We start from the raw sequence: 20,174 nt of genomic DNA on the forward strand, positions 1-20,174 counted from the left end.
TGGGGTTAGATTTTTGCCACGACGGTTCTAGACGTGTTGGAATTTGCAACCTCGAAGCTTTAGATTTTTTGTTGCCTGAGGCCCCACGGCTCCTGATCGCCCTGTCCAACTACTCCCAGGGGCAACCACGTCTTTTTACTTTGTCTGGACGTCGGAGGTTTATTCTAGAAAGCTTGATTATTTTAGGAAATAAAGATCTTAATCATGCTAACATCATATTTATCCTTCTGGACAACTGTCAGTTTTTTTCGCCAAACAACAACCATTAGAATTTGAAGCAACAAGTTGAGTACAGGGAAAAAAAAAATCCATGAATTGCAAGCTTTATATAATTAAGATTAGCATGATTTGTCTGGCAACAAAAAAAAAAAAGATTAGCATGATTTGGCTGCAAATTGTTACTCCTCCGGTCCTTAATAGAAGGCCCAATTGTTGAGTTGGTTTTAGTCCTAAATATAAGACTCATTTCTTATATTTATCAATTTTTTCTACATTACCCCTATAGATACTCCTTCAACCATAATCAAGTAAAAGAGGGAGAGAAGGTATTAAGAAAGATGATTATGGTATTTCAAGAAAAATGTGTCACATTTCTTATAATTAACTAATTTACCTAACTTCCTTAATCTAATCAAATTAGTTAAATGGGTCTTATATTAAGGATCGGAGGAGTATTAATGATTTTGTTCTTAGTCAAATGTAATTTGATGAAAAATAAATCAACACTTCTCTATTATGTTTTTAAGGTAGGGGCACAACCCAGACTCTGCTAAATAGAATATAGTTGAGAGTTTGATTTGATCTAATAAAATAGCTGAAGTCATAGGGGAGCATGTCCGTTGCTCGAAATGAAAGACTCTGCGTTCGTTGGCTTCGTCGTATAGAAGATGGCCAATCATTTGGCAATTAAAAGAATAAAATCACTCTGCCTTTTCGACATTATTATATGTGTGGGAACGCGGATTGCTTGGGTCATTGTACAACAGCCAAGGCCGGCAGAGCTACTTCCTTGTCCTCTGTTTCTGTCTACAGTTTTCCTCTCTTGCACTTTGCAGAACACTGTCAAACCAATGGACATGGCTTGAAGAGGTCGAATGCACTGTCTTCTTCTCTGAAGCTTCTTCTTCATTTGTGTCAAACCTTGTAAGTCTCGTTTTTGTGCTCTGTTTCCTGTTTTAAGTTCTTCAGTTTTATTATAGGAGACGTTGCCCCGTAAGCTACGTTACTTTTGATGAACATGACTTTTTTCAGCACGATCATTTCATGAAACGCATATTCTGCGATCTGGTTTGTTGTTATTAAGGTTTGTGTGAACTTCTTCTTCTTTGATCTCTGGTTTCACACGTCCGACAGAAATTCTAAAGTCCTGATAATAACCATGACCAGACAAAGTTTACAAGGTACTTGATAGTAAAACGCAAATCCTCCGCATATAACTCCTAAGTTTTGTGAGGATCTTCTGGGCGTTGTGACTTGTGACCACTATTTTGACTGCATGAGTTCTTAGAATACTCATAAAAATAGAATGACTGTTGCCCAGGGAAATAAATAAAAGGGTAGAGAAACTTTGCTCCATTGCGATACGTAGTCTTTTGCTTCTCGAAGATTAAACGATCATATCTAATGTCACAAATATTTCTACTGGATGCCGTAGCAGTTATTCAGTGGTTCTGTTTACTTATCATGCACTTTTAATGCATGCTCTAGGGAATGTGGTGCTCTACGTGTAGATTTTACTTTGGAAGCTTTACTTATTGAGATAGCTTTACACAGATCACAAGATCCTTCACACTCACAATGAACCAGAGTGATATCGTCAGATTCTTGACTACAACTATCGATAGCTTCATTCAAGATCGGTTAATCGACAAAGAACGACGGATCCAACACAAAGAACAGTGTGCAGAGAGGTTAGCAGCTGAAGATGAAAGCACTGATAAAGACAGCGAGGTTCAATACTCTGATCAAGCAGTATTAGCAAATCTTGATTGGGGTATGGAAGCCCTTGAAGAAGCCATAAATACCTATAATATGGAAACTAAGATTGCCCGCCTAGATTATGCTGAGAAGATGTTACAAGTGTGTGCCATGTTGAATCCCAATCAAAATACTGCTGGGGTGCCCAATTTCTACCTCTCAGCTTGGGCTCACCTTAATCTATCCTACCTGTGGAAGTTGAAGAACAATACTCAAAATTCAATTTGCCACGCTCTTGAGATGTTCATCGTTGACCCTTTCTTCTCACGGATTGATTTTGCCCCAGAGCTTTGGAAAGATCTGTTTCTTCCACACATGGGCTCCATTGTGGGTTGGTATTCAGAGGAGAGGCATGGACTTATGATGGAAGTCATGCCCGACTCTCCAGATTTGTCCTTTACAGCTGATTTTGATCAATTCTTCAATGAGTCTTTGATATATACTATGAGGCCACATCAAGTAGAGAAACTGCAAAAGCTGGAGAAGCTTTATGGAGAGTCATTGGACAAAAACACGAGACTTTATGCAAAGTATTATAAGGATTGCGTCAGCCCTGATTCAACCTCCAGCAAGAAGGCTCCAATGTTACCGATTGCTGAGCCACCGATGACACCTCTGCATGAATTGAGCTGCACCATTCCTGATTATGTAAAATTTGGTCCTATATTGCCTAAGAGTGCTGGGTTTTCTCCTGTTCTGAAATCTAAAGATGGTGCAAACGAAACTATCAGGTAGTACTTGCCCAATCGCCACTTGTTTATGTCATGAATGTTTATGTTATGTGTGGGTTTTCATTTTATACTGGGTTTCAAACAGAGGGAATGCGACTTCCAGCCATTCACCAAAGGCAGAGAAGTCTTCATCTACACGGGGTGCTAAGGTGATATAGAGACTTGTTTATCTTAACTTTGCTAATCTAGCTTTGGATATGTAGAACTGTCGTATTATGATCTGTTTGCATGTCTGGTAATAGTCTATCATTTGCAGGAGAGTACCATTGGAGAGTATGAAGATTCAGAATATGACCTCAATGATTCATACATTGACCCAGATAGAAAAACTCAAACTATTGTATCTCTTAGGATTAACAATATCAAGGGTGAGGATGTTGGGCCAAAAGTACATCAATCAAACCAGAAGAATCAAATATATTCTCCTCCAGTTTTCTCTCCTTTGGATTCTCCAAGAGCTCCTCCAAAAAATTCATCTTCAATTCATGAGATACACACTAAAGGAGAACCCAAATCTTTGCGCTTATTGTCTAGGCGTTTTTCAGACTCAAGTATTTCCAACTCTTCACCAATATCTCCACACATGAGTACTGATCACAGTATCAGCTCAGAAGATTCTGATAACGAAATAATGGTATGTTTCAAATAAGTCCAAATCCTCCTACTTGTCATTAATACTGGTAACCCCTGTTCATTGCAGCTGGATTTGACTCTTGCTTCCCAAGTTCAATCATGTAATAGTTCTCTGTGCTATAGGGCGTGAAGAACAGTCAGAGGAAAAACCGTTACTCAGAAAAGACTTTAATCATGAGAAAGAGAATACCCTCTCATTCAATGACAAGTAATAGCCACTCTTCCCCTTATATTCCAGAATGATGTTGTTATTGCATTTGGCTTCATGACATTAAAAACATTCCAATTAATCACCACTCCTACTCCTTATACTCCAACTAATATATCTTTGTATCTGCAGTTCTGTTTATGAGAGCCATGAAGGAAATAGCAGTAGCAGTTTATCACTGAAATCAGAGAAGACGACCGTTCAATCAAGACCACCCAAAGATTTTGTTTGCCCTATCACAGGCCAGATATTTTGCGATCCTGTCACCCTTGAAACAGGCCAGACGTATGAAAGAAAAGCAATTCAGGAGTGGCTCAAAACAGGAAATACAACATGTCCCATTACACGGCAATCTCTCTGTGCTAGCATGCTACCTAAAACAAACTATGTCTTGAAGAGATTGATAACATCGTGGAAAGAACAGCATCCAGAACTAGCTCAGGAGTTCTCAAATTCAGACTCATTACGGGCTTCTCTAAATTCTCCCTCTATCAAAGATATACCAGTGGTCTCTAATATGCACAGAACAGCTGATTCACCAGCTCATAAGATTGCAGATGATTATATTAGACAAAGGAGCAAAAGATTTATGCAGATCTCTGCCGCATCATCACCAACTAGTGTAATATCTCAAGCTGCAGTTGAAACAACTATAAATTGTTTGAAACCTTATATTTCAAGTCTTTGCACATCAGAAGACTTGCAAGAATGTGAAGACTCTGTGCTGGTAATAGCTAGATTATGGAAGGACTCAAAGAATGATCCTCATATTCATTCTTATTTATCGAATCCAACTGTTATAAATGGTTTAGTGGAAATACTTTCAGCTTCTCTAAACAGAGAAGCCCTGAGAACGTCAATTTATATCCTCTCTGAACTAATTTTTGCAGATGAAAGTGTTGGAGAAATACTCTCCAATGTTGATTCTGACTTCGATTGCTTGGCTACTTTGCTCAAGAATGGTTTAATTGAGGCTGCTGTTCTAATTTACCAACTGAGGCCGGTTTATGATCAGCTCTCTGCTCATGAACTAATACCCTCCATTGTCCAGCAGATCCAGAACAAAAATGAGGAGTTTAACGACCTTCGGTTCCTTATTGATCCTAGAGATGCATCTGTAGCAATTCTTGAGCAGATTTTGTTAGGAGGGAATGAACATAGCAGGTCCCTCAATGCCTTGAGTGTCATTTCAGCAAATGGAATTCCAATCTTGGTCAAGTATATGGAAAGGATGGAAGGAAGGAGGTCTGTTGTTTCCATTCTTCTGTGCTGTATGCAAGCTGAAAAAAGTTGCAGGAGCTTAATTGCAAACAGAATTGAACTATCTCCTATTCTTGAATTATTTCATTCAGGAAATGACACTGTCAGAGGAATATGTGTGGAGTTTCTCTCACAACTTGTTCAATTGCACAGGTAAGCTTGTTGCTCATATTACATTCCTTGGTCTTCAACTATTTACTCTCATCTACCAAGTGAGACCAAAGCAAGTGTGCTAGTTTTCTTTCCTATTTTCCTTTTATTTTGTAAAAATGTCTGCAATTCAATTAACACGTATTTAAGTGATAACAATGTTTTTCGTTCAAACCTGTGACTATTATTTCTTTAATGATATCATAGGAGGACAATGTGCAACAAGATATTGCAGATTATCAAGGATGAGGGAACATTTAGTACCATGCACACATTTCTTGTGTATCTTCAGATGGCTCCTATGGATCACCAACTTGCAGTTGCTGGTCTTTTGCTTCAGCTTGATCTCTTGGTTGATCTTTTGACATCAAGTCTACCACTAAGCTGTAATTTTCTCTTATCAAGAACAAAATTATCATTTGATCGACTTTTTATTCTTGTCAAATCTCTAGGTTGAGCCCCGAAAGATGAGCATTTTCAGGGAAGAAGCTGTAGAGACCCTGATAGAATCACTTTGGCGAAAGGACTTCTTAAATACTCAGACGAAGGCTTTAGATGCTTTAATACTTCTTATCGGGCATATCACTTCTGCAGGAAAGCCATACATTGAAGCCTGGCTGCTTAAGACTGCAGGATTTGACCAACCTTACAATGCTCTAATGAAAGCTGAGCAGTTGGAAAAATATGACAACGATTTGGTGGAAACAATGGTTTGGGCCTATATATATATATATATAAATCGTTTTGTTTGGTTGTCTTCGGATTGGTATATATATATATCCATGCTAACGTGAATGTTATTTCAACAGGAGGATGAAGAGAATGCGATGAGCTCTTGGCAGAAAAGGGTAGCTTTTGTTCTTTGCAACCATGAAAAGGGTTCTATATTTAAAGCTTTAGAAGAATGCCTCAAGAGTAGTTCCCTAGAGACAGCAAAATCATGCCTTGTCGTCGCCACATGGCTCACATGTATGCTCTCAGCCATTCCTGATACTGGTATAAGGGATGTTGCTCGAAAATCCTTGCTCGAGGAACTTATAAATGTCCTCCAATCATCCAAGAACCTCGAGGAAATGATCCTAGCTACCCTTGCTTTGAAGAACTTTATTAGTGATCCAAGTAGGTTTTTCTCATCACTGATTATGTATGTTTATTTGTAAACTTTGTTTATATGATCTTTATCGGAATCATACATAGGAATACTAAAATGAAAACTCTCAATGTTTCAGTTGCTCTTGAAGCACTCGGAGCTTATGCCAAAAGCATCTATAGAACATTGAGAAAGTTGAAGAAATATTCTATGGTGGCAGCCGATATTATGAAACCCTTACTGAACTTAAAATCCGTTGATGTGGTAAGTGGAATGGGGATTAGGGAATAGGTATAATTTAGTTTCAGAAGAATAGATCACGGATCAAAACCTATCTTATTTCTCGTCAATCTTTAATTTAGACAGCTTTGTGGAGTTGTAAGGAAGTCGTTGAGTTAGATTTGAGCTCAAATGGAGAGGTACTTTCTTTGCTCTATGTTAAAGGTCGGGTCTTAAGTGGACACTCCGATGGAACCATGAAGGTAAGATGTTTGCTTTCACCTTAAATTATAGGTGCATGCGCTAATTATGTTCATCTAATAATTGCATTTGATATTCTTAATAGGTGTGGGATGCTAGGAAGAAAGTATTAAGATTGATTCAAGAAACCCATGAGCACACTAAAGCGGTAACATGTCTCTACTCTTCAGGGGATAAACTGTACAGTGGCTCCTTAGACAAAACCATCCGGGTTAGTTATCCTGCTGTCTGACCAAAAAGAAAAAATGGAGACTTGATAGTATGGGATACTAAGTCCATAGACCATAATGAGGTATTTAAGTTGGTTGGTTATTCTGCCTCAATAATTAGCTTTGGGGTAGAGTTTTTCATCCCACTTAGGTACCTATGATGGTCCTTTAGGACGATTCTAGTATTCAATACCAAACCATTTTACATTCTTTTCATGCACACTAAATTGCTTCACATTCTTTTCATGCACAATAAATTGCTTCACATTCTTTTCATGTACAGGTATGGACAATGAAATATGATGAGCTTCATTGTATTCAAGTTCATGATATCAAAGAGGCGGTGCATGAGTTAATAGCAAATGATAAATTGGCATGCTACGTGACTCAAGGAACAGGAGCTAAGGCAAGTCCGTTTTGCTGCTTTGAACAAAATGTAAATCTAGTCCTTGTCCATATTAACAAGAAAGGGTCACTAAAGCTCAAGATTTTACAGGTGTATAATTGGTCGGAGGCTCCAAAGCTTATTAATTTCAACAAACATGTCAAATGCCTTGCAATGTCTGGGAACAAACTCTACTGTGGTTGCTCTGGTTACAGTGTTCAGGTATTCTCTCTTTTTAATTTCTTCTTATGTTTGTCAAGAAACCTGTGCTCCTTAATATTTCGGTGTAAAAAAAATCGCAGGAGGTAGACTTGTCGAATTATACATCAAATACAATTTTGTCCGGGACAAGAAAATTGCTGGGAAAACAAACCATTCACTCCCTTCTGATTTATGATGATTGTCTCATCGCTGGTGGTTCTTTGGTTGATTCCACCGCAGGAAAGGTAAACACCAGCATATTCCTTTCTCTGTACAGATAACTAAGTTGCATATGATAATTTTCTTATCACTGTTTCTGTACATAGATATTGTCGCTGTCGTCCAAAGCTGTGGTGGGGTCACTCTCAACTGGTCTAGACATCCACCGTATGGCTATGAACAATGACTTTGTATTTACAGGCACTAAATGTGGCACTATTGAGGTGTGGCTAAAATATAAGTTAAGTAGGGTTGCTTCCATCAAAATGGCTGGTGGTCACCCAAGAATCACGTCACTAGCATCAGATGCAGATGGTTTCATGCTTTTTGTTGGTTCCTCGGACGGCAAGATTCAGGTTCGTTAATATTTATTTTAATTAGTCTGTACTGTATTGCTGTTTTCTGACAAGCTTCTCTGTTTTCACACTTTCTTGTTTCCAATTAACTCCTTTTCTCCCTGCAGGCCTGGGCTTTGGATTAGATGCTGTGTGGGGACATACGGACAAGTATTAACGCATCCTTAAATTAGCCAAATGTATGCTAACAGTTTTTTCCTATCTACATTGCACATTCGTACAATTTCATGAATCAATATCATTGTTCCTTGGGCTGTAAAATAAACTATTCGAATTAGATCCGGCATGTTCAAGTTTGTGAAGTCTGCAAATCCTGAACGCTACTTTAAGCAAATACGAACGATATAACAATATTTTTAAAGACCACGGGAAAAAACCAAAGATCAAGAAGGTTAGAAGAATCAGTTCTTACATAACTCGAACTGGTTTGTTTTCTTTCTCCAATTTGAGTCCTGCTAGGGAGAAGGTATTCACAACTCACAAGTAATGCAGTTTTGAACAAGGCGTGCCATAATAAACAAGTGAAGAAAAGACAGTTTAAAAAAGGAACATAAGATGTTCATATCCCCAACAGAGAAAAATATCATAAAAAGAGGATTCTTTTCAATGTTGCAACAAGAAGAATGCAACGTGAATATGTTTTTCCTATTATTTGTCTGATGCTACACATTTAATGATATCATAATCAAATAGATTTTTTTAAAGGGATTAAAATTTGATTAAAATTGACATTCAACATTATTTAAACATTCAAATGGTTTGAATTTGTTTTTATTTTATAATATGCAGCTTTCAGATTTCAAACTTGAAGAAGAAATGTAAATAAAAAATCCTATTAAACACTCAGAATCCCGTCAAATTTCATACCAGGTCCAAATGACACAAATAAAAAGGTCATGATAACTATGTTTGATATAAGTTATATTATGCTCAGAAGAAAGGCCATAAGAAAAAAGTGAAATATGGGAAGGTAACTCCAAAAATGAAGATTATTTGTATGTAATATTTATAATCTTTAATTAGAAATAAAGATAAATAAACAAGAAGGGTTAATGACTGTGGCCCAAAAAAAAAAAAAAGGAAAAAACGAGGGGCTAAGGACCAATCGGGATTGCATTTGGAATTGGAATTTCCGGTCTTTTTTTGTTTTTTTTGACTCAGAATTTCCGGTGTTGGCAAACCAAGGAAAAGGAAAATAACGGGCGAGCCCAAATTACTTCCTTTCTGGTTTGGTCGCGGGATAAATTGATCGCCTTCTTTCAAGCTCCCACTGAAACGATCTCTCTTTTCCTGAAGTAGCCATGGCTGCAGATAATGTTCCTCCCTTTATCGCTGCTCAGCTTAATCACCTTCTCTCTCACTTTCCCCTCGCCCTCAAGGTTACCTTCCGCTAATATCTAATGCTTTTACATGGTTTGCGAGAAAAAATGCAAAGGCTAGTGGGATTCTTGGATCCAAAATCTCAACTTTCTTTTATCTATTTTAGTATTTAATATCCAGGTTATGGAACTGTTACTGTTTCACCTAATTTGCTTGCTATTTGAGCATTAGCTTGGCTAGAATCATATCATATGCGAATCTTGTTTCTCTTCTTTCTTACTGTCGGGAAAGAAAGCACAGCGTCAGTTTTTTGAGTGTGATTTCAGTAGATCCCCCCCAGAAATCACTCTGTATCCTTTATACTATTTACTTTGCAGGTTGAACAGATGTGGTCCGGTAGCAAGTACTATCCTGGGGTATTTGATCGGTTCACTTTAGCCATTCCCTACTGCTTGGACTTCATCAGATGTAGGAAAACTGCGTCTAGTGTTCTTTTCTTTTCAATGCCATAGGTATGCAGATTGTTGATTGGTTAATTTGTTTTAGGGGATGTTATATACAACATAGAGAGTCCAACAGCTGCACCTGATGTTATTTTTGGGCTAGAAGATGAAGATTTCCACCCATTTCATATGAAATCTGCTGAAGGACAACTGGACCTGAAGCCATCAAATAACTGTTTAAGTGATTGGAACAACAAAGATCCTACGCGTTTACTGGCTCTTATTCAATATTTGAGGCAAGAACTTTCAGGGAATTAGTTTTTGTCTGTGGTGATGTTCACAAGTGTTGATTGGATTCATGAATAATGAATAGTTGCTTGTTAATGTCTCCATAGAGATCAATACGTGTCATATCAAAGGAGGCGCGTTGGAGAAGTTGATGATGATCGTTTGAAATTTGAAGTTAGCACTATACTATCGAGGGAGGTAATTCTTCACGCGAATGTTATCATTCTAACGTTTAGAAAAATCAAGAGTAAATTGATAATTCCTTAATTTCTGTCTATGTCCTGAACGTGGATGAAGCATATTGTGTATTCGTATCTTAATTAGAAGGTTTCCATGCATGGTGATTTTAAAATCACTAACAGACATGGATTGGGAATGATGTGCTTAGTGCATATGGGGGATGTTTATATTTAACAGATGTCCATTTCCATTATCATCAAGGTAATGCCGCTTAATTGCACACCTGGTGGCAGTGTTGAAATAAAATGCCCAGGAAAATGGGAGGGGGCGGAGGGGATTTGAACATTGCATGCGATTTATCATCTTTTCCTTAATGAACATTGAAACTCACTCCATCTTCTCTCCTACAGGGACTAGAAATGCAAATAAGTGCTGGTGCTGAAAAGGTATTTCTTTGCAAAGATTTGGTTTTTTTATGGCATCATGAATTCATTTACCAAGTGAAAATTATAAAGTTATGTAGCTTTTGACAGTGTTCTTGGTTTGCATGACTTTAACTTTTAGTGTAGCCAGAGGAGGTTAAATTTGCTGTTCCCCTAATGGACATGAACATAAATAAGATGGTGCCGGGATGTCCCTGGAGACAAACTCAAAAAATATTCTTGCAGGTTCCTTTCCTTCCTCTCGCTATTCATTTCCTCATTTTCTCTTTGACTTAGTGCTTTCTGTGGGCTATCAACTTATCATCTCATGTTATGGTAAACCTAGGTCATATATCCTGTTGGGAGAAAATACGTATCTGCTCCTTCAGCACCTCGCCTGAAGTTAGTATCGACACCTGAATTGAAAGCTCTATTTTCCATTGAGGATGTAAAGTTACCCTCTTGGTTAGACGGAATGTGAGTTGTTTGCATCTTTGATCTGCTTATGCCATGCAATCTATGTTCTTTGTCATTCTACTGTGATATACTCACTGCTAGATTGAGATAATTCATTCTGAAACCCTTTTTTTTCTTTTTTAAATTCTACTTCTAAAGGTGCCTGGCAGAATATCTGCCCCATCTTGAAGAATCTCTTGAGAAACAGGTTATGTCAAAATGTCTTTTTGGCATTAAATGTGTGTTACTTTACTACACTTCTGTTGTTTTGCTTTAATTATGATAAGATATAATCTTGAACATAGGTCATGGAGGCTGTTTCATTAATTGATGGTAGAAGGCACTTTATCGAGGCACTAGCATGTCATCTTGGAAGACCTATAGAAGCTGATCCGGTATTTCCCTAAGTTGCAACATTTCAAGAATTGCTTGGTTTGAGTACTAATGACGAGTATTTTATTTGATCTCTAGGTCTTTTGCAGAAAGGCCACCTTTCTTGGTGCATCTGGAGCTTTTACTTTCTTGGTAATATATGATTCTCATTAGTTGATATCTGTCTGTACATGTGGACAGAGGTTTGTACTTAGAAATTGATTTCAAGGTTGTCGCCAATCACTTTTGACATGAAGATCAGATTGGGGGGGGGGGATCAGACGAAATTTATAATTGATTTTTTGAACTGCTCATAGATACTGGTGGTGCGGGTATAAAATTGTATGGTCGACTTTAGTCTTCCTATTGGTAAAATATGTTCAATTTATGATACTGATATCTTGTTTCGTTCTTTCCGTATGTTTTTTCAGTTTCCAGTTGAATGAATTGGACCTTTATGTTTATGGTTGACCAATATCCTGATGGTTTTGTTTTTATAGGTACACTTCCTAATACCAACACAGTTTCCAAAGAAACAGCCATCTCTTCTGCTTCAAAGTTCTCAGGTAAAAATATGAAGTTTTGGTCATTGATTTGTTTAAATTTTAAAGTTTGAGTACGGTTTGATGTCTGAAAATTAGGCGACCGATTAATAAGCCTCTGTATTTTACAGATTGTTCATGTTGCGTCAACCAAATGAGAACATAAAATGTGAACACGGTTCTTTCAGTTAATGTATTAAGTATAGTGACATAATTACGTGGTTATTTTTTCCCTTTAATTCTAGTCTCTTGTTGTAAAGCTGAAAAAAGTCCAATCGTATTTCTGAACTTGATTGATAAATTGTCATGTTTATTCATTTGGTACAGCAATGTATGTTTTAACTTTTAAGTTTGAATGTAATAATAACATGTAGAAAGAGGGATATAATGTGAATCCGAGTCATTAAAATGGAAAGGCTCTCTCAGCTAAAGATAGGCAATAATGGTTGCTTGTCTTCTCTCAATAATACTAGGTCTAGGAATAGGAAAGCGGAACTGAATTTATAACTCTGGTGGTTCATAATGCTGTACAATATGACGTATTACTTGATTATAATTATATGGTAGTAATTTTATATTTTTAGTGAGAACAGATTATGGATGTTGTGATCTTAGGCTGAAGCTTTTTCCATGTTATCTAGAAAGTTTAATTTTTCCTGTAATTTCCAGCATTTCAATTCTTACATGGCCCCCATTAAGTCGCGCATTTTGACTGACTACCCATGGAGCCCAAGATGGGAAGCATCGATGATGGCTGAGTGTATTTTGTGAGTGCCTTACATCATTTGAAAGTTTCCTGCCACATTGCTTTGTGATGCCTTCCTTCTCTTGCCCTGCATGTTTTAGTTTAACGTGATATGTTCTGTACAGTGAGTTTCTAGCAGACGAGGCTCTAAACTTCAAGAGGCAGTTGAATGAGGGCCAGCTTCAATAGTAGGGGAAACTATCTTACAATGTTCTGCTCAATCCTGATATTTTGGCAATCTTAGCGTGTAAAGAAGTTGATGAGACGCACTCATGTTTTGTCATTGTACTCGGAGAAGGTCCCACGCGTGGAAATACAAATGTATTGTGTCTATCAACCTTTTGTCTTGGGCTCCTGTTACGTTAGAGTTTGTATTACTATTGTTAATCAGTGGTGGAATACCCTGGAGGCTTCTCGGGCAAATCATGGTAAAGAACATTATACAGAATAATGATTCAGATCATTGGGGAGTTGGGGTGATTCGTAATGTTCTCTGAAGTGAAAATCTGTAAACAAAAATGCTGGCTGTGAAATCTTTCTTTTTACCTTGTTTCATTAAAGTTTTTAGGGCTAAAACTATTAAAAGTAAAACCATTTGAATGTTTGCTTATGCACATTTTCACCTCCACACGATATGAAGGAAGTGAGGATTGAAGCTTCATTCACGAAAGAGGATGGAATCCTGCAATTTGAATGAAGGATCTTAGACTTCGGTTCGGCTTCGTTTCCCCTGGGGCAGCTTTTCAGCTCTCATATATTTGCAATGCTTTGATCACCAAAACCAGAAAAAGAAGACCGGGTTCCCCTCTTTAGCCATGATATATAACTCTCAAGTTAGCAAGCAGTGCCATCGTGTGATTCGCTAAGTCGATTCTTCTTTCTGGCATTTAGTCTTCAAGTACGATCTTCTTTTTATCCTGGGTTTACTTTTGCTTTCTCTGTTTGGGTTGTCAAAAAGAGCTCGAACAGTATTTCAGCATGGTGTGGTTGGGTACACTGATGGCTTGGGCAGCAATAAACAACATTAAATGAAAAGGTTACATATTGAACTATGTTCTTAATGTATAAATATAGTTGAGAGCAAATTGAAGTTGAACATATACTATTGAGATTTGTCTTCAATTGTTATATATGGTCGATTCCCTCCCTCAAGCTAAACATTCAAATGGGCCCCACACAGCAGACAGACCACATTCTTGGTATAAGTATAGGCACTGTCCACTCCAGAGCGAAAGGATTCTGAATGCTGACAAAGTTATGGCAGGGTGGTTCTGTAATTCTCATAAGCAATTCTCAAGCTTTATAGCAAGCATGTGATTATAAGTTAAAAAAGAAATGAATATATGATTACTAATATAAACGAATACATGCAAAATGGGCAGACACAAAAGCAATTATGAAACGAGGTTTACAAGCAATTTGATTTATAGAGCCTCTTCCTGCTTCTCTCGCACGAGTTAGAGTGTTAATATTCAACTTGATAAGAATGTGTGCGATGAGAAATAATTTTGTGCCACCATATTTGGGTATTTTACCATGTGCGAGAAGAGAGAAGAGAAGGGAACTTATAGCACTCTTAACTTACCAAGGAACTACAGTTTTGTCTACTGGAATAATAAAACTGAGAGAAGTAAGGGAATGGCAGCAGTGACTAGAAAAATCAAATAAAAAATATCATAAGAGTGTAGAGTGTAATATCGGCTCATATGAAAAAAATCTATCTACTTGCGTAATGAAAGATTCTTTTTTGTCAAATTAATAAAAGATTCGTCATGTGGTGATAAAAGAAAACTGTGAATAAAAACAAGCAAAGACAGCAAGACTGCGCACTGGCCACTTTCTGTCATCCTTTGTGCAGCATTTATCTACTTTGGATCCAATCATCTATATTCCTTTGTCCCACATATATAGTGAGATTAATTGGGATTATTTACGTTTAATAGTAACATACGTTAAAGAAAAAGTAAAACACTACGTTCATGTCGATGGCGTCTCATCCGCGGACGTCATTATCATGTAACCCCCTTCTCCGACTCGTTTTAAAGCATTAACTCATGCTTTCTCCTAATTATGATGCTCCAACTTTTAACGTTCCATCTATGACCGGGCCAAAATTAAAAACACCTTCCGTCAAGGAAAACTAATGATGTCGGCAAATTACTCTCTCACTTTGTGGTTGTTCTTTATTACTCCTCCAGTCTTAAATATATAACTCATTTACACTACAAGATGAGTCCTATATTTAGGACCAGAGGAGTATAAGTTTTAAATAACTAATTTACAAATAACAAACTGTTATTCAAAATTAGTTAAAAGCAATAAATATATTAGAAATATATTTTATTTTCAAATATATTCTTATAATAAATTAGAAAGTGAATTAAAAAATATGTGGAGAAATGTGATAAGAGAAAATCTGATAAATGAGAAAGAATAAATAATTAAAGGTAAAATTAGAAAAATGCATTAAATATTAAGACAAATATCAAAGTAAAGCTTATAAAATGGATCACAGCTCTCTTCAAATTTGAATTCTTTACAAAAAGAAATATGTACTCCTCCAATCCTAAATGTAAGACTCTTTATCCATATTAGTATAAGAGTCTTATATTTAAGATCGGAAGAGTATTAATTTTCGCAAGATATTGCATTTAATAAATTACGTAGAAACTAATACTATATATAAACCTTTGTTAATACTACAATCAATAAAATTATACATCCATATAATAAGTTTAATGGAGTGATGACTAATATTAAAAATAATACTACCTCCGGTCTTAATTATAAGAGCCAGTTGACTAATTTGAAGAGATTAAGAAAGTAAGTTGATTTAGTTATTTGTCCTAAATAGGTGTTGTATTTCCTAAAATATCCTTACTAATCAAGTGTATTGACTAGAACTATCATTATTAGAAGAACTATTTTGAAAAAAAAAAGTATAAATATGAGAGACAAAGTAGATTGGAGTCTTATATTTAGGATCAAAATAAAAATTAAATAGGGTCTTGTATTAATTACTAGAGGTAGTAACATTCTCCCACTGCCTTAGTAATTAAGATCAGAGGAGCATATGGAGCTCTGGCAGTCGGCACTCCTAAGTCCTTGACTTATGACTAGCCGCTTGCAGTGGAGCAAGGGAGAGGTCCAATAATATGAATGGTAATTTAATTTAATATATTTGATCGGGATCGGGATATGACTACAATGCACCGAAATGTATGGAGGTTGCACGTTAAGACGGTAGGGTGGTGAGAAAGGTGGGCCTCACAGTCATAACGTGAGCTGGGTTTGTTGGTGGTGGGACTCCCCGCCCCCCACTCCTTCATCTCCATGCTCCAAACGGTGCCATCGGAATGAAACAAAAACCACTCTTGCTAATTTATATTCATAGTATTTACCGTTCACATTATATTTATTTTCATTCTCATTATTTTTTAACCTCTGATTCTGGAGCACACACTTGCGTTTCTTTCTTATCTCTCTCATCTCGTCCATAAAACTGCATGTCCTTGCTCTTTCTTCCTTCGCTTCCCTCCTTATTCCTATAATCATCTCTCTTCTCATTTTTGTTCGATCCTCTTGCTGCCACCATGAGAGAGATATTGCACATCCAGGGAGGCCAATGCGGCAACCAAATCGGTTCTAAGTTTTGGGAGGTTATCTGCGACGAGCACGGCGTTGATCCTATCGGCAAGTTCATCGGTGGTGACGATTCTGATTTTCGATTGGAGAGAATCAATGTTTATTACAATGAGGCTTCCGGTGGTCGCTATGTTCCCAGGGCGGTGCTCATGGATCTTGAACCTGGTACCATGGACAGCATCAGATCGGGTCCCTACGGCAAGATATTTCGCCCGGATAACTTTGTCTTTGGACAGTCCGGTGCAGGAAACAATTGGGCTAAAGGTCATTACACCGAAGGAGCCGAGTTGATTGATGCTGTTCTTGATGTTGTTCGCAAAGAGGCTGAGAATTGCGATTGCTTACAAGGTACTCTGTGGTTATCTGAGTCTCATTTTTGTTTTCTCTGTTCCATATTCGTTTGTTTTAGTCCTTTATGTCATTCCTCCTTTAAATATCTGGTCCATAGTTTGCTTGTTTGTCATATGCTCGATCTCGACTTTGGTTAATTAAATGGCATTTTGGAATGCATGAACAGAGTTTTTCTGAACTTCCTATATGCTTTTTCACCGATGCAATTATAATGTGGATGATGTTCTCCATTGTTTTGTCATTGATTTCAATCTTTGTTTTTGTGATTGAAGTTCTGCATCTGTTTGACAAAGCGATTGATATCCACGGTATATGATAATTGTTTTATCAGTTTTGACCACCGTTCTCCTCGCGCGAGGAAGGCTTCTCGGTCCCGAGCATCTGATAGATATCATATTATTCAATTGATTTACACGTGATGTTTCTTCTTGTTAATCTTTCGGTACACGATGACGGAATATTAGTGGAGTTTACTGACAAATAGAGGATAAGATCTTGCTTTTAAGTGAGAAAGTGCTCTAGGCAAAATCCATTCGCATCTTTGAAAGAACGAATCGTTTAATACTTTAGTTCAGATCCTCAATGAGCAAGTCTGATGCACAAAAAAAATTTTATATTTGTTATTCTGGAACATTTCGCAGCCCCTTTTTCTCATTCTTTTGGGGCACTATTTGATATGATGATGCTCTGTCTACTAGTTTTTTTGTCCCGAACTGTTGTGCTTCAATTATTGAATATGACTTTTAAGAACTGCTTACTTCCTTTCTCTTTTTCACAACCATTTTCTATATATTCTTTCCTGCTGAACGAGAATCTGTAGGTCGGTTGAAAACACACTACATCACTAGATCTTGAACTTTTAGGCATCAGGATCTTTTACCACTTACAATTAGTCTTTCCTCTGAAATTTGTTGTCCCATTTTTTCCCCTATGGATTTCATTTTTCAGCCTCCCAATTGCTTGTGTTTGTCATGAATTCAGTGGTAAGGCTGAGCAGATAACATTAACAGGGCCCCTTATTGTCTTATCCGGGGACATATGCAGGGACCACGTAGCCTTTCTTTATCCTTACTAGGCAATAATAAAATCAGCAAAGAAATCTGTAGATATCTGCTTTTCGGCCTTCACACTATTGTGCCTTGTGATTGTGAATTGAGCTGCCCAAAACAAAGTCAGATTTATACGGCACCGACGCGATGCATTTGTTTCAGCGATTTTATGAATATTAAATTAACACGTCCAACTCTCTGAGGACTTGGGAGACTAAGCCCTGATTACTGCTGTGGCATGAGAAGCCTCTGCTCATCTATAAGGATGTGAATAAACCGCGTATAAATTAATGCCAGTGTATGACCGACATGATGTGTTAATTAACTCAATTTTTCTTTGTTGCTCTGCACAATCTGTTTTAAGAAAAAATTATTGTGAAAAAATAAAATAATTTAGAGTTACACTTTTTTAATAAATCCTGTTAAAACTTCTTTTAAAAAAATAGTGCGACTTTTTAAATTACTGATTAAACAGGATAATAAGAGAAAAAATGTTTAAATAAACTACTTTTCAGTTTATTTATTTTCTACACAAATAATATATTGAACTAAAAATAATAACTTGTCTAAATCAAATATCAAATTAACTCTCTCTCTCTTTTTTTCTAAGCATAGATATCTTCTTATTAAAAGTAATCCTGTTAGAGGTACTATTAGGAAATTAACTCATTAGTTGCAAAGAGAATTCATTTTTAACAATCGATCAGCACTTGCATTATATTAATAAGATGGTGGACTCGTTAATTTTTGTTTCTTTTTGCTGTTTTAGTAACTTTAAGCACTTAACGGAATTGGTGTGCCTTATTGGTGCTGCTCTATGAACACTACGTAGCAAGGAAATCTCATCATCATCACATATCTCATCTTGGAATTTGAAAATCAAACTTATCTTGCTATAAATATCCTGTTCAGGTTTTCAAGTGTGTCACTCGCTTGGAGGAGGCACGGGATCGGGCATGGGGACACTGTTGATATCAAAGATTAGGGAAGAATACCCTGACAGAATGATGCTCACATTCTCTGTCTTCCCTTCTCCTAAGGTCTCTGATACAGTTGTGGAGCCATACAATGCCACTTTATCCGTGCACCAACTGGTGGAGAATGCAGACGAGTGCATGGTTCTTGACAACGAAGCACTCTATGATATTTGCTTCAGGACCTTAAAGCTTAGCACTCCGAGCTGTGAGTACTGTCTCCCTTAGTCCTCGCCCCTGCTCCAATTGCTTCTATCAGCTTTTCCTTTTTCTTTTTTTGGGCCAACGCTTCAGTCATCTTTCAGTTAGGCATGCAATACATAAATTATAAACCTTGTTCATTTCTCTGCTAATGGTTTGTTGCAGTTGGTGATCTGAATCATCTGATTTCGGCAACTATGAGTGGGGTTACGTGCTGCTTAAGGTTTCCTGGACAACTGAATTCAGACCTCAGGAAGCTGGCAGTCAATCTGATCCCATTCCCACGTCTTCACTTCTTTATGGTGGGGTTTGCGCCCCTCACCTCTCGGGGATCTCAGCAGTACGTCTCACTCACTGTCCCGGAACTGACTCAGCAAATGTGGGACTCGAAAAATATGATGTGTGCTGCTGATCCCCGACACGGCCGATACTTGACCGCATCCGCAATGTTCAGGGGGAAGATGAGCACGAAAGAGGTAGATGAACAAATGATCAACGTACAGAACAAGAATTCGTCATACTTCGTGGAGTGGATTCCCAACAATGTAAAGTCAAGTGTGTGTGATATTCCACCCAAGAATTTGAAGATGTCATCAACTTTTATTGGGAACTCGACATCAATTCAGGAGATGTTTAGGAGGGTCAGTGAGCAGTTCACTGCCATGTACCGGCGCAAAGCCTTTTTGCATTGGTACACCGGGGAAGGAATGGACGAGATGGAGTTCACAGAGGCAGAAAGTAACATGAACGATTTGGTGGCCGAGTACCAGCAATACCAGGACGCAACTGCAGAGGAGGAGGATGATTACGATGAGGGCGTTGAAGAGAATTACGAGGGCTAGTAGCTGAAGTTCAACGTGGTAACTCCCTAAACTGATAGACTTTCTATCAGTACGCGTCTTAACAGTGCTACCATCACTGTCCTCATTCTTTTTCTTCTCAAGTTCTCCTTCATTACCTAAATCAGCTTTTCGTTTGAAACATTTTACTTTTGTTTGTATGATTTTCTATCTTGTGAGTCAATATTGTGGATTCTGTTTATCCTGTGTATGAATAATTTTTATATATCCAACTCGCAATGCAATAAAATATGGTGGTTTTCTGGCAAATACTCATCGTTGAGCCTGAGACCGTTCTGTTCGGCTACTTGCACCTTTACTCGTAAGTACATAATGCATGCGGATGACCTCTACATTGCCAGGAATAAAGGAATGTACAGAAAAATCAGGGAATCTTATCTCGCATGACAATTTTTCTCGTCGGTGGGGGAAATTATGACTGGTATAA

The 20,174-nt window shown here is 37.5% G+C and overlaps 3 protein-coding genes across 3 annotated transcripts; all 3 read left to right on the plus strand.

The window, feature by feature from the left end:
* Positions 1 to 977: 977 nt before the first annotated feature.
* On the plus strand, positions 978 to 8,262 carry LOC114740636 (putative E3 ubiquitin-protein ligase LIN-1). Its single transcript, XM_028928825.1, is given in 18 exon segments — positions 978 to 1,143; positions 1,774 to 2,708; positions 2,794 to 2,857; positions 2,965 to 3,342; positions 3,465 to 3,498; positions 3,501 to 3,549; positions 3,682 to 4,962; positions 5,167 to 5,311; positions 5,412 to 5,669; positions 5,769 to 6,078; positions 6,189 to 6,313; positions 6,412 to 6,531; positions 6,615 to 6,740; positions 7,022 to 7,144; positions 7,235 to 7,345; positions 7,426 to 7,569; positions 7,651 to 7,899; positions 8,007 to 8,262. Coding segments are annotated over 17 exon segments (4,446 nt in total). The 5' UTR covers positions 978 to 1,143; positions 1,774 to 1,797; the 3' UTR covers positions 8,025 to 8,262.
* An 824-nt stretch (positions 8,263 to 9,086) lies between these two features.
* Positions 9,087 to 13,277, plus strand: LOC114740555 (BRISC and BRCA1-A complex member 2). Its single transcript, XM_028928712.1, has 13 exons — positions 9,087 to 9,278; positions 9,597 to 9,687; positions 9,766 to 9,958; positions 10,058 to 10,148; positions 10,541 to 10,576; positions 10,700 to 10,798; positions 10,899 to 11,029; positions 11,168 to 11,216; positions 11,314 to 11,403; positions 11,480 to 11,533; positions 11,881 to 11,946; positions 12,592 to 12,689; positions 12,793 to 13,277. The coding sequence occupies exons 1-13, from the start codon at positions 9,201 to 9,203 to the stop codon at positions 12,854 to 12,856; spliced, it is 1,140 nt and encodes a 379-aa protein (XP_028784545.1). The 5' UTR covers positions 9,087 to 9,200; the 3' UTR covers positions 12,857 to 13,277.
* A 2,777-nt stretch (positions 13,278 to 16,054) lies between these two features.
* Positions 16,055 to 20,033, plus strand: LOC114740611 (tubulin beta chain). The gene is made up of 3 exons (XM_028928793.1): positions 16,055 to 16,660; positions 18,625 to 18,894; positions 19,053 to 20,033. The coding sequence occupies exons 1-3, from the start codon at positions 16,261 to 16,263 to the stop codon at positions 19,727 to 19,729; spliced, it is 1,347 nt and encodes a 448-aa protein (XP_028784626.1). The 5' UTR covers positions 16,055 to 16,260; the 3' UTR covers positions 19,730 to 20,033.
* The last annotated feature ends 141 nt before the right edge of the window (positions 20,034 to 20,174 follow it).

Source organism: Neltuma alba, unplaced genomic scaffold (assembly GCF_004799145.2).
Source record: "Neltuma alba isolate B1F8T4 unplaced genomic scaffold, ASM479914v2 tig00003186_pilon, whole genome shotgun sequence".
Classification (NCBI taxonomy): domain Eukaryota; kingdom Viridiplantae; phylum Streptophyta; class Magnoliopsida; order Fabales; family Fabaceae; genus Neltuma; species Neltuma alba.